This window comes from Rhinatrema bivittatum, chromosome 1, assembly GCF_901001135.1.
Source record: "Rhinatrema bivittatum chromosome 1, aRhiBiv1.1, whole genome shotgun sequence".
In the NCBI taxonomy this organism is placed as follows: domain Eukaryota; kingdom Metazoa; phylum Chordata; class Amphibia; order Gymnophiona; family Rhinatrematidae; genus Rhinatrema; species Rhinatrema bivittatum.
This window is the reverse complement of record NC_042615.1, coordinates 297,963,786-297,978,707: the sequence shown is the minus strand read 5'-3', so window position 1 is coordinate 297,978,707 and position 14,922 is coordinate 297,963,786. Positions and strand designations below refer to the sequence as shown.

General features: G+C 42.5%; 1 protein-coding gene across 2 annotated transcripts in view; it reads right to left on the bottom strand.

The window, feature by feature from the left end:
* The window catches only part of PAPSS1 (3'-phosphoadenosine 5'-phosphosulfate synthase 1), a 215,050-nt gene that overhangs the window by 80,379 nt on the left and 119,749 nt on the right, over positions 1–14,922 (bottom strand). For both annotated transcript variants that reach the window (XM_029596800.1, XM_029596803.1), the window contains exon 8: positions 168–373. In XM_029596800.1, coding sequence (XP_029452660.1) covers positions 168–373 — 206 coding nt within the window. The remainder of the gene's footprint in view (positions 1–167; positions 374–14,922) is intronic.

The following is a 14,922-nucleotide window of genomic DNA, read 5'->3' as shown; positions in this document are numbered from 1 at the left end:
TTCACTGACACAGATCTTCCTATGTCAGTCCCGCTAGTGACAGCATGTGCATGCAACAAAACACAGCAAGAACAGAGTTGCAGCAGAATGGCAAGAACCACAAACTGCAGCATTTCACCGCCAGGCTGCTGGGACTAGAACAGAATGCAACAGCTTTCTGAGGTCACCTTGATGTAGGGGTGCTCTTTGCACGTTGTTCCCCACTGCCTGGCACAGCGCTCCTCTTTTCTGTGCTCGTAGAACTCCGGGTTACGAACAATGGCAACACGCCGCCCCTCGTACACCAGTGCAAAAGCTGTACACCCATCCAGTCTCTGCTTGTCTTCCTGGGTTGCTGTCAGCACTATGGGGACCGACAAGTTAATAACTCCCCCTGCAGAGGAAAGGAAAAAGGTGATATGCAGCACTGCTCAGGAATTTATATATTAAAAAAGAAGTTATACTGGGACATCCAGAGCATGAAACAGTGGGGCTGGCAACTGACATTGTAAGTCATCTTGCATAAAACATGCATTTGCTAGATTTCAAATTAAGCATAAACATCTGTTTGGAAAACACGACTAAATCATAATCAATACTAATAAAAGCAGTGAAAAACGTTATGATTAACATTCATCTCAGTCAGGCTGCAGGGCTCAAATATTTGGAGCCTTTGAAGATATCCAATTTTTTTTTATGATTTCCAGAATGAAAAAACAGCTTTGATATACCTATTTTTGAATGGTTAACAGTGACTTTTTGTTTGCAGCATCTAGTCTATCAGCAAGGTCATCAAAAATATGGTACCCTAACAAGCATGCCATGGTTCAACGATTCTCAAAAGCAAAAACAAGAAAATGAACTGCAGCCTCTTAGGATTTACAAAGAAAAACAAATAAAACCTAAAATCAAAAGTTCAAAATGATGGTAATGGATAGTGAAAAATATTAAAAGCAGAAAAAAAAATTGTATGTCTATCAATATATGATGTCTTTCTCTACAGATATACACATATATATTGTAATTTATTTATTTATTTTTTTTATTATGAAAGAAAGTTGTTACAGACTTGTCTTAAAGAATTGCTGTAAGGATAAAAGCACACCAAGTTCAATGTACTAAGCATTTTTCCTCAGACACACAAAGTAGGGAAAAAACTTTTAGCGCACATTCCCCATTGTAGGCTACTTCAGTACATTCAGTCTCCTTCAGATAGGTTTTCTCTAGGAGTTTCCTCATAGTGCTATATGGTCACTTCAAAAGTATTTCCCCTAGTTCAGAAGTTCCCAAAACCTGTCCTGGGGACCCTCTAGCCAATCAGGTTTCCAGGATATCTACAACGAATGTGCATGAGATAAAATGTATATGCTATGGAGGCAGTGCATGCAAATGTCTCTCGGGTATATTCGTTGTGGATATCCTGGAAACCTGACTGGCTGAGGGTCTCCAGGGCATGTTTGGAAACCACTGCCCTAGTTCATTCAAAGAAACAAGTTTTTCATCTACAACTGTGCGACAAAGACATGAGCGTGGGCACTGCAGAAGTGAGGCATATATTATGGACAGATGTAAGCATCATGCAAAAAATATAAGGGCAAAAGCAAAAAACACACACAAAAAGCCAGCAGTGTTAGTTGCTAGCATCACTGTTAAAAAATAATTCCAAGTAGGGGGGGGAGGAAAAAAAAATTCTTCAGGCCAAATCATAAGAGAAAACATACTGCAGAGCTTTTCTGGAGTCTTGAAACGTAGCCCCCCCCCCCCTCCAGGGCACAAGATTTTGCTTGCACAAACTTTTAATGTGGAAATTGTTCTCTTTCAAAAGTTGGAGGAAATTGAATCCTGGGGCAAGATAAATGTACTATTCCAAAACTGCAAAAGCAAAGGGACTTGCACATTCTTTGAAGACTCCTTAAACCTGAGCTTGGATACATAATTTATTCAGCATCATTAAGGCCTATCTAGACTGTAAGGAAAGGGCAGGGGAAACTCCTATTTTTCTGCCGGGCCTCCAAGAGCAAATTAATTTTGGCAGCTGTTGTATCGTTTGTATGTTAATTCAGGGTTTGGTGCGTTGTTTCCTTGTTCAGAATGAAAAGGATAAAGTGGTAACCTAAGCCGGCTGACACAGTCACTCCTCCAGGTAGCAAAGCAGCATTCAACGTCAACACGAGGAATAACTGAAGCCGCAAACTTTATTCATCACACTTTAAAGAGAGACACATTAATCCTGGTCTCAATCGCAGATTAATCACACCTCTTGCAACAAGAAGGTAACATTTTAGACGTTAGTCAAACTGGTTAAGTTGAACATTTGGAACTATAAAGGGGAGAGGGGACATGCAACAGTAGCCTACATCGTGGAACAAGTGAAAATTTCCACACAAAGTCGGCAGCAACTCTCCAGTCATACTGACATCTTTGGCTGATGCAGGTCTTGCAGCCTCTCATAAATCTGCTATACTCACATTTTGGGGCCGCTGTTGTTGGTACTGAAGTCTCTTGTCTGACAGACTAATAGTATATTGATTTCTTCAGAGAGAGGAAGGGAGAAGTCATTTCCCCTGCATTCGCCCTGTTTGTTTGTTTGTTTTTCTAAAGCTAACTCCCCATCCTGTTTACTTGTACAGTTTCAAGTAAGAACTGCAAGCTAACAAAATCAGGTCAGTCAATCGCAAGCCTGGTTTTTTTTACCTTATTCAAGATATCAAAATTTAACCCACCATTACTAATACATTTGGTAGAATCCAATCACCCACATGCAAAAGAAAAAATGTGGTCTAGAGTCTGAGAGAACTGGGCATGCTCCTGCAGAGGCTGTGGGCCAGACGGTGTAAAGGAGCTGGAGAGAGAGAGAGGAAGATGCAGCTGATATCAGTGAAATGGCAGCTCCATGTACCAACCCAGATCTCTAGTAGAGTTTCCAACTGCTCCCAAAGGGAGATCATTCACAGTATTATATGAACTTCCAGGTGGGGAAAATCTCTGCTGAAGGGTACATTTGATGTGAGTACTAAGAAGAGAGATGGAAAGGGAGTTATTACTAGAGATGTGATTGTTATCGGCCCACCGTTGGAAGTTTCGTTTTCCTGCGGTTCGGGCAGATTTTATTTCGGCTGCCCTGAAACGAAAACCGAAACCCACCCCAACCCATCAAATTTAATTAATTACAACCCCCCAACCTCCTGACCCCCAAAACTTGTCGAAAGTCCCTGGTGGTCCAGTGGGGGTCCCGGGAGCTATCTCCCAACTCTCAGGCTGTTGGCTGCCAGTAATCAAAATGGTGCCAATTGCCCTTACCATGTGACAGGGGCTATTGGTGCCATTGGCCGGCCTCTGTCACAAGGTAGGAGCAATAGACGGCCAGCGCCATCTTAAAAAATGGCACGGGCCATCCATTGCTCCTACCATGTGACAGGGGCCGACCAATGGCACCGATAGCCTCTGTCACATGGAAAGAGCAAAGGGCCATCAACGCCATTTTGATTAGTGGCAGCAGACGGCTCGAGAGGGGGAGATTGCTCCCAGGACCTCACTGGACCACCAGGGACTTTCGGTAAGTCTTGGGGGGGGGGGTCTGGAGGGTGGGGGATTGCAATTAAATTTGAAGGGTTGGGTGGGTTTAGGGGGAGGGGTTTGTTTGGTTTTTTTTATGTGCCCTTTCTCCCCCCCAAAAAAAACGATAAGAAAACCACACGAAATTGTGGTATTTTTTATCGTTTCGTTGGCCCCCTGAAATGCAACGAAATAGGAAATATCGTCGCTATTTTTGTTGCAAACAAATGCACATCCCTAGTTATTACTGTGAACTGACTCTTTGACAGTTTTCTTATTCCTGGAATACTGTGCAGATTTATTATGAAGTTGAGATCATGACTGGGACAGTAAAACTTTATGAGTCAAACAGTGAATTAACATCTGCTCTGAGTGTCAAAGGAATATCAACAATTATATTTGTCAGAATTATAACATCTTGCCACATTGCCAAATAAATTCAGTAGGTTTGGAAATGAGTTAATTGGTGTGGACAACATGGACTTTTATTAAGAAACCACCAATACACTGAGCAAATCAGCCTCTAGATTCCCCCTGAAGATAGCCTTGTAAATCCTGAAAGCCTTCATTAATCACTGAAACATTTAATACCATTATGGTTGTATTGGAGCGTTTACAAAAGCTCCCAACCCAAGTTTGTTCTGACCCATACCCAACTCTTATTTATCCCAACTCTTGCCCTCTGAGAAGGGTTTTGTTTTTTTTAAAGATATTTTAGCTCTCATCATAAATCTCTCTTTGTAAAAAGGAAGGATACCTGCTGTTCTAAAAAGAGCTGTTTGCCCAGTTTTTAAAAGCAGCAATCTGGCCATAGACTCTCCCCTCCAGTTATCTACCTATTTGGAATTTGTCTACCCTGGGCAAACTTTTAAGAAAGGAGTTTATTCCCAATTTGCAGATTTCCTTAAAGATAACAATATCTTGCACCCTCGGCGTGGGTTCCTATAAGAATGCAGTACAGAAACTGCTTCTCTCTGCAAGTAACTCCCTTTTGCAAAAGTTCAATAGAGGGGGAGGCTGTTATCGCTGTTCATACTGTCTCTCCTACAATTTTATTGGAAATGTTAAGGGGCCTAGTAATTGAAGGGATAGGTTATTCCTGATTTAAATCCTATTTAGGATCAAGAGAACAGCAAGTTTGCTCCTCTGCCGCCTCTTCCGCTTGGTTTATGATGCCATCCGGAGTGTGCAGTTTTGTCTCTGGCCCTCTTTAGTGTGCCTTTAGGGCCTTTACGTCCTTGCTGGACCACCATAACATTATGTTCAAAGTCTATGCTGACCATATGCTGTTATTCTTCCCTGTTAATGGTAACTTCTGCAGCGTTGAATACTGATAACCGAAAGGCTGCTGATTATCAATTCCTGGATGCGTTTTGGACGCGCTAGACTTACGCCTAATGCAGTACCTGGATTAGCGCATCCAAAACACGCGTAGCTAATAGAGCTCATCACATGTGCGCCGGTGCCCCCCCTAGTGATCATCTGGCTCACCCTATCAAAATGCTGGCTCTGAACAGGACAGAAATGAAGCTCCCCCCACATGACAGATTCTTTGATTTACTCTTGGTACTTTTGCCCTTTCCAAACACTTCATCTTTTCGCTGCTTCGGAAATTGGAAGCATTCAGATGCCAAGAACACACACATAGTGTCTTCCTGAGAAAAGGAAACGTTCCCTGTAACTCACCTTCCACATCAAAAGAAGAGGGGGGGAAGGTGGACTGAATAACTAGCTCCATTCTTAACCCCTCCTTGCCATCTGCGTCCTCTCTCATTCCCTGTGCCAGAGGGCAGAAGACAGTTTGATGAATTGTGCCCCTCTAATCTTAGGCGGGCAGTGGGTGAGGACAGCCCCTTTCGTAGTTCTCTTTTGCTAAGCAGTAATTAAGAGGTAGTAGGATGCTCAAAATTCAAGCCCCTGTTCATGCCTTATACTGATCGATTTTTCTCCTCTTGCTCAAAATCTCGCTCCTTTTGTCTAATTTGGAAAAGACACAAAACATTAAGCATCCAATGGAAGATTTCAGAATATAAAATAGGCAGAAAATTGGAACCCCAATGATACACACCATTCTAACTTGAACTTCTTGTGCTAAAATTTAACACCATTTATTCTGTCATTTCCAGATGCTTCCAGCACAGTTCTACTTGTTCTACTCAGGCAACACTGACTGATGCGTGAGATGGAAGAGTTAGAGTTCTGGTCACATAATCATGGTGGAAACGACAAACTCGTTCTGTTAATTTTGTTTCTTCAAGTTGGCCCCTGTAAGACTTATGAAACTACCCCAGTAATTCCCAAAGCTTATTCAAATATCTAAAATGTATTTCAACGATACCCACCCCCCCTTCTCCAAACTATTTGTTCTCATGTTCCAGGTTAAATACTTTCAAGGCTTCAGAAACAGTTTAATTTATGTATCCTCTTTAAAACTAAATACTTTGCAGGGGAGTGGAGTAGTTAAAGTAAAACTGGTGAGCTTCACTCCTCAGGATATGTCAGTTTTATTGCACAGAAAACTGTAAAATCATTTCTTTGTTCTGAAACAGATAATAAAGATGTACAACCCCCAAGACCCGGCCTCATACCGATGTCACTGCTCACTTCATTCTGTGAGAAACACAGCAGAAAAAACAAGGCCACATGTTGATGTGATGCTTTGTTCATTTAGGACAGCGGCAAGAGTTTAGCTTTCAACTACAAGGCAACAAGATGACACTGAAAGAGTGACATACATCAGAGAAAAAAAAGAAAATCAACCAAGATTATGATTCAGAGATGCACTGACATGCAAAGAATTCAATGGGAATACCAGAAAACTTGTTTCAGGGAGGTATAAGAAGAAGTGGAAAATGGAGGGGGGTGCCTGAACTGCAGAGGCTGAGATGTTGCAACAGTACTCATCCCAACATCCAAAGTGATCACAAGCAAGCCTTACAGGCGTTTTACAATAAGCAAGACATAGTATTTATTCTTGTCATAACGCTACTCAGGTCACTGGGCTAGACCCTCAGTTCGGCCACAGTACTGCAGGCTACAGCACAAGAAGACTCGTGTCCAGCGGGACTGGGCATATTACTGAGATGGCTACATTGGGGCTGAAAGTGGGAGAAATGGAAGCTAATACTAGCAATCCCTAATGGGTCATCAGGCTACGGCATGGATGCTTTGCAGAAGACTTTTTACATCTTTATCCAACCTTGATCTAGTGGTTCTGGGTACTGAAGGAAGGATGTAATTAGGCTGGTTACAAAAGGGAAAAGAGAAAAGGCCATGTGAGGGGTGTTCTACTTGGCCATAGCAGGCCTTGAGTGAATAAAGCAACAGGAAAAAAAAACACGAAAAAACGTTCATGAATTCTGTATTTTAATCGTTCAGTAACATATATGGAGACTAACTAATTAATTAGTACTCTGCAAAATGCCTCAAAATAAAATTTCTTACTTCTTAAGTTCCTAAATGAAAGAGGTAAATTAAGAACTTGAGAATCAATTTTCACAAGATTTATATTCTTAAAATTTACTTTTAAATGTATACATCTGATTAAAAAATATCTCCCCTCTACCCACTCCCCAACACTAATAGCACTACCGGGTCCAGCTAAAATCTGTTCACACAAAAACACTGTGTGCATAGACTTAGCCAGACAAAAAGGAGGCAGAGACAATATGGGCCCAGAGCAGGGTTTTCAAATGTAGCCAGTTAGCATAATATTTCGCACTAACCAGCTAAACTCATCTCCCTAAGTGTAACCACTAAGTGTGCCTTAGGTCTAATCCCACAGGTTTTGTGCAGTTACAATTAAGTGGGTATTCAGTCATAACCTTAGCCAGTTAGCAGCAGTTCAATACCCAAAGTTAACCAGTTAACGTCACTGCCCAGCAGCTCTTGAAAAATCTCTCTCATTGTGACAATAATCCAAAAGAAGTGCTGTGGCACTCCCAGCTAAATAGCTTGTACAAGTCAAGGTATGGAAGAAGTGTGACTAGAGGAGTACCTGTAAATGCTGCTGGTGCTGTAGACGTGATAAGAAGTAGAGGTTCTGGGAACAAACTGATTTCTGGTCTATAGATGCACAAGAACCAAAGCTCTCATAAAGGAGAATGTGGGGTACTCAGAATCCCACAGATAAGCAAGCTACACTCTCCCAAGGTACACAGGAAAATCTACAAGCTAAAATAACCTTCCACCTTCCGAGAGTGCAGTCAGAAATCGGAAGATCACGTGCCTATGGGATTACAGACATTTCTGAAGAGAAAAAGGAATGCTGGCACGATGATGAGCAAATGCTGCAGCCTTGACGCAACTGCTCACCAAGTTTCAAGCCTGTACTAAACTCAACCATGCTGTTTGAAGAGAGGAATGAAGAAAAAAAAAAAAATGCAAAGGAGAGAGTGTTTTCATCATCTTGAGAAAATATTAGTAACCTCTCTCTCATGTAAAGAATTCTCTGGGGAGGTGGAAGAGGTGAATATCGATGAGGCCTGGCCAGATGAAGAAAGATTCTTTCGTGCTCTCCAGAACCAAACTACTCTAAACTTAGTGCCATGCTCAGGAAAACATGGCGGAAGAAGTCTGGTGAAGGTCTTGCTTGTGCTCTGTACACCCACAGTGGTTCTGCTGATCTAAAGGGATTGCTGAAAGGCACAACTGTAGAATATCATGTTGCAACATTAAAGTTTTGCATAGGCCAGGCACTACCTGATGGCTATGTAACAGCTGCACTGAGTTAGTGGTCAAATTGACGTAACCTGTGAACCAGCCAAAACTATGAAACAGCATAACCACTTTTTACATGGAGACTAAAATCTCTACCTGCTGAATCAAATATTTTGCTCAGGCAGTGAAAAAAAAAAATTTAAGTGCTGCTTTGTTAAGATTTCTAGCAATCTATGGTCATTTTATAGGAATATTGAGGGCTGCCATAGCAACCCAGGGTGGCTCCATGGATTTCAGCGAGGAGACACTCAGCAACCTGCTCTTGACTACAAGCTGCTGTAGAACAAAAGAACTCAGAGCTCGCACTACAAAACCGCAAGACCAGGTCTGAGGAGACGTGTATGCTCCACGCCCAGTCCAGCATATAGCGTTAAAACCTACCATGCCAAAAGTATAAACTCAGCCCTGTGCTTGCTGCAGGAGAGCCAGACATTGTCCATCCACATCACCAGCTTGGAAGAGAGGAAAACAGCAAGAGAAACACAGGGCAGGTTCAGGGAGACATCCTCTTGATAATTCCCCTGATGAAGGGTAGAAGGGCAGTCAACTCTTCAGGCCTGCTACAGAGAACACAAAACAGAGCTGTGTGTTCTGCGAAAGACAGCACACCTTAAAAAGTTGATATCCAGAAACTTGAATAGGTGTGCTACATAAAAAAAAAAAAAAAAAAAAAAAAAAAAGATGTGTATGCTCTCTCTTCTCTGAAGCTTGGGCTAGGCTCAGCCCTACACTAGAATTCTGTGAGAATGGATTTATCTGTCAGCCTAGTTGCCTGCTATAATCCATTAGGATATCTGGTTTTGTTGTGTTGGCTATGCAGTTTGAAGCACCAGAACCCTCTAGAAAAAATTTAGAAATGCATCCAAATTATAAGATTATGAGATCTTCTTGGTGTTTGGGTAATTGCCAGGTTCTTATGGCCTGGATTGGCCACTGTTGGAAACAGGATGCTGGGCTTGATGGATCCTTGGTCTGACCCAGCATGGCAATTTCTTATGTTCTTATAAGAAACATCCCACACTTTTATAGAAGCATGTTTTGGACTTCTTGAGTTGCAGGTGGGCAAGTAGGCCAGAGTAGAGAAGCGTCTGGCCAGTCAATGATACCAGGATACATTTTAAAGGAGAATTACTACTATTATATTCATTCAACACTATCAATATACAAACAGCCATATAGGATAATAACTGTAATAATGCAGGCCCCATTTCAGTAAATCTATCATCAAAGTTTGAGCATAGGACACAGTGACTGCTCAAGGCCAGTCAGTGGACAGTGGCTGGGGAGAACTGAAGTGGTTTCCCAGCTTTGTGCTCGAAATAGGATTGCAATTTTTTTTAAGGGGTAATTTTCAAAATCCCTGTATAACTTACAGGCCCCGCAGCCTGCAAGCTCTTTTTCAAAGGGAAACTCCCTGTGGACTATCTCTTTGAAAATTGAACCTGCAAATTCCATGGGCACTTGGGTGGGTCAGATCCACAGGGAAACTATAGGCATACATTTGAAAATCAAATCTTTCTGTGTATCTTAACACGCCCAACATCCCACTGGAAGCACTCCTCTTCCCTACGGCAGAGATAGGCAATTTTCAAAAGCCCATTTTATGTGAAGAATCAAGTTTACCTGTGTAAAATCCTTTGAAAATTTACCTCTGGATTTTGTACTACATCAGACACCCCCCTATAGGGTAGGCAAAAAGTTCAACTGTGACCCAATGGGAAAAAAATGTAAAAAGCAAGAGGAATGGTCACAATAAAGAAAATATACAAATTTAAAAAGAAAAATCTCTTTGGGCATAAAAAGCAGAGCAAAAATGGACAGAGCAAGGAAAAGACCCAAGAAAATGTTAAGTAAATAGGTCATAACACTGACATTAGGAAAACCTCCGAGTCTTGGTTTAGTAACAGCTGAGAGTGTCGTCGAAGTAGTACTCACAGCACTGAGGGAATCCACATACTATTTATTGTAATCAGTACCAAAGGAAACAACTTTTGTCTCCATCTCTATAGCCTGCCAGGATTAAGGGGAGGTTAAGAGCTGTGGGCTGGAAGGAGGCAAAGCAGGCAGTTCCAAAAGGCTCACTGTAAAACCTCTGGCCTTCCTGTCACCGCGGCTGCCATTCATTCTGGCCAAGTTCAAATTTACTACTTGTATATGCGATGGGTGGAGAGAAACAAACAAACAAAAAACCAAAAAAGAAAAAAGCAGGCACATGAAGAAGAAAATTCATCATCCGATATGCTCCTAGTTTCCAGACAGAACATGACAACTTTCTCAAAGGCCACCCTTTTCAAAACCCACGTTCTGGCCACCGCTTTACATGCAATATTCTCACCACGTTTCCCCGGCACAGAGCTGATTGTGGCTCATCTTGTCCTCAGTGGCACTCACATGGGATCACTTTTCTGGTTACTGCACTGTTACAAGATTTGTTCAAATGCCATGATTTGTAGGCTACTCACGCTCTCACTCTACTTCTCTCCAGCTTGCCTAATCTGAGCAACAAGAAAATTAGATGCTCCGGATTCCATACTGAAGATTTAGCTCGTAATGCATTGCTGCCCATTTATCAGGCAAAACAATGGACTACCATATTCTAATTTTTTTTTTTTAAATAATTAATTCTGTTGGAGGTCCCCCAAAGGTTAACATGGATACAAAGCAGCATTACAGAGCCACAAATGATAGCAGCTTGACTCTGACTCTCTTTTTTGAAATCATAGAATATATAAATATCAGATTCCCAATCCAAAATCATTGCCATGCTTTTTGACAACCAAGAAATTTTTTTTATTTTTGCAGAAACGATAGAAGGCTCCAAGTTCTGAATTATTTTATTATGCACATCACCACTTGCGAAAAAGCAAACAGGAACTACACTGTCATTGGTAGGCCAACCAGTAGCAAGAATCCCTGGGTTGCAGGAGCACGTGCAGAGGGCCAGGGTGAGGCACACAACCTGGAGAAAAGGAAGACCATGCTGAAGGAAAATAGTGCTGGGTTGAGTCATTCGTTCAATCACAACTGGATTTTGGCCGTGAATGTCCCCAGAGCACAGACTACAGATGGAGTGGATGTAAGCATGTGTTCACATGTGCGTGCCTGGCTCAGGCTACGAGAACGCACACTCCTCTTTGGGGCGTGTGGATGCCCGAGTTGATCTGCTGTGACATTTAAGGCAAACAAAAATGCTGAGGAATTTTGCATGAATCTCTTACGCTTATATTGGCAGTCGCATGGCGCTCGTTTCTTTGCTGGGAAATTGCAGGAAGCCAGCTGGCCAGAAAATGACAGTCATGTCCCAAGTTGATCATCAGCCTATTACAAGAGCAGAAGTAAGAAGTTGCTGAGATGCAGGCAGCCAGCTTGGTTAGTTCCTTTAGCTGCCACACAGGCCTGCCAGAGCTCCTTCACCGTTGCTGCTCCCAACAAACAGAGGGGCTGATGTAATAAGCCGCACTCAACCTGCCGCAGGTTTTTGCGCAGGTAATTGCGTGTGTTTTCCCACGCTGATCTTACATACATATGTAATAATGTGTTCAGCACAGAAAACCGTGCACACAAAACAGCACTAAAAATGCGCAGAGGATTTTGTGTACCGTAAGTGCATTCAAACAGCATGCAAAGGAGGCAATTATACATTCATGGGCTATGCAGGGGGCCACGCTAGCAGGAAGAACAGTTATTGCGGGTTAAGTGGATGTTTTACTGCCTGGGGCAGGGCAGGAGTTAAATTAAAGTGCCTGTTAGACAGACCATTTTTCTCATTGCTGGCATTGGTGTGGGTGTGTATCCGTGCAGCTCTAGTGTAATCATGGATTATGTTCACTTTTTTCTGATGCTATGGTACAATTTTGCGGGTCAGTTGAACAGCAGCAGAAACCTTACAGTGTGGCAGAAGGTCGGACAGAGAACGGGCTGTTTTGAGGAGGGCCCGAGAGGAGTCCCACCTTCAGTCCTGCTCCCGGACCACTGACTGTCTTGAAAGGGAAAGGCTTTCACCCCGATAATCATCAATTGCGAGTATCCACACACCAGTGGGTTTTCTGTGTGGGTTTCTGCGTGGTTTGCCACATAGGGCCTTGAACGCATGCTTTTACGCACATGGCGGCACGTGTATTTGTTTCTGCGCAGATTTTCTGCACATATCTCAGCAGCATACTCCTCCGGTATTACATCCTATGCAGCAGCTCATTTTTGCCACACGCACTGAAAAAAAATACGTGCAGAAAGAGAGCATCGATTTCAGCATGGGTCTTATTTCATTAGCCTCAGACTGAGTCATGATCAGGGCACGGTCTCCCTGTTTCAGTCAGCCAGGGGACAAGACAGAGGTTGGAAGGACAGAAAGGAGGAGGATCAAGAGGGGAAAGATAAGGAAGTGCGTGTGCCTTGTGTATACTTCACAAAGCAGGTTCCAGCTATCCATGCCCTGCAAGCTGCCCAGTAATTCCCATACTCTGGGGTTCATATTGTAGCTAGGAAGAAGAGTCATGCATGACTACACATGTTCTAAGGAAGGAGCTCCTACAAGTTTAAGAGCTACTGCTGGGGTCACTTACTGCTGCGAGGTACTGAGAGCAGATCTCGGGTGCTGATCTGGATCTGAGCATCAGGCAGTGGTGATTTTTTCCGTGGCACGCTCAGTCAAGTCTGAAGGCACATTGGTTGGGAAACACTGGCCTATTCCAACTGGTCGAGTTCCAGAGTGGTTTTACACACTATTCTGATAAGGGCCAAATCTGAAAGCAAGGTGCAAATCAGAGCAACTGTGACTTGAGGCCAAGAAAGATGTTATGCATAGCCTTTCCCCTCTGGTTGTAAATTGCCATTTCCCACCATTTTCATGGAAGATGTTAAAAGCCAGATGGACACACAACAGGACAGACTTGGGAGTCACATTGTCTTTGCAAGCTCTGCCCTGATATAGTAAAAGGCCCTAACTCACCCCATTAAATCCAGCTTTGACACCAAAGATTCTGCCAATTGTTCTCTGCAATATTATGTTCAGCGTAAACATTGGGCCTTGCTAGAGACAGGTTTTTTTTTTCTTTTTTCACATAGCACCTGCGATCAAAGAGAGTGAAATAAATTCAGCTTCAGTCCTGTCGGATGCTGTTTTCTGCTTTCACAGTCCAATTAATGCGATTAAACGTGCATGCTGCAAGATGATTTTATTGTGAAGCTACACTAAGCTCCTGGTTTGTCCCGCCAAACCTCAGCTTCATGAAAAGATTTAATCCTATTGACAAACATTAAATCAAGCACTCTGTGTGTTTGAGGAGTATGCCTGAACAGCAAACCAACATGGAGAAGAAAAATACCCAGACGCCTCTGCTATTCCTTTGGCCTGCCTGAGCTGAATGAACTCTGAGTGACTTTCTGAGCATGACTTGCAGAATGTCCCTGAGCAGGTAGACAACCTGGCACCAAAAAGGGAGGCTATTCAATGGGTCACAAAGAAGAACCCAACGCGGGAGCTTCAGGCACTATTCTGTTGAAATCTCACTGGACAAGATAATTAACAGAACAAAAGGATTATCTGGAGAGTGAGGGCAAATGGGCTACATCTGGGAAGACTGGTCAGGGCAGTTCAGGGATAGGTTGTCATGTCAACAGCATGATGTGACTCTGTAAATGAGTCTTTGGGCAGTCACGTAAGTCTAGAAGTTTCGACAATACTATATGTTTAACTATAAAAGAAGGGTCACTTCCTGTATCCAATGAGATGCTGGTCAGTTTGTAAGACAAAGGGCACCCAGTATGCAGCATCTCCCAGGAACACTTATATTGCCTAATAAAAATACTTTATACCTTTTACTTAGTCTAAGTGTTCTTGTGTCCCTGGCCCTAAGTACAGAATATTATGTACATGTTCTTTTAGTTGAAAAGATTTTTTTGAGTTATGAAATGCCTAGGAATATTTACAAGGTATGAGAGTTAAGCTCTGAACAGACCTTTTTAATAAACTTAACATCACGGTATTTTAGAAAGGCAAATACATCCCGTAACAGTTTAAGGCACAATCCAGTCCTATGCACCTTGGAAAGAAGGAGCTCTCCAATAGCAGATTCCCCAGTATTAAGTGTGGCTTAAGTGACTTAAAATGTGTCCAATTCAGAAGCTTCCTTCTATATGGACGAGCAAAGCTACTTTTGCAGGGACACTGGCAAAGTTTATCAGAGACTTAATAAATCAGCAGAAACAGAAGGCAAAACCCAAAAATCAATTATAAAAATTGCCCCCCCCCCCCCCCCGCTCAAGATATGGAATCATCAGCAACCAAAGAAGATATTGCTTCCCTGATTGGTCAGATGAAACTGATTCGAGCAGAGATCTCCAAAGTTGTTTCTGACCTGAAGGATGAAGTTAAAGTCCTTAAGGACAGAGTAACTATTAATAACGTCTACATACAGTAAGTGAGCAGATCACCCTCACAGTCAGTTTCTTTTATGAAGACAAAAATCTCCTTGGATGACAACTAAAGATCACCAGGATGCTCTTGAAAACAGGGAGACAGCCAACAGCGTGATCCTGGGAGTTTCCCCGAATCACAAACAGAAGAACATATACCAAAACACAATTAAAGAAATTTACTACGGGGTCCTATGGGAAAGGTGACACCAAAGATCTTAAACTGGATATTGCTCACAGATCCCTCAGAAAAAA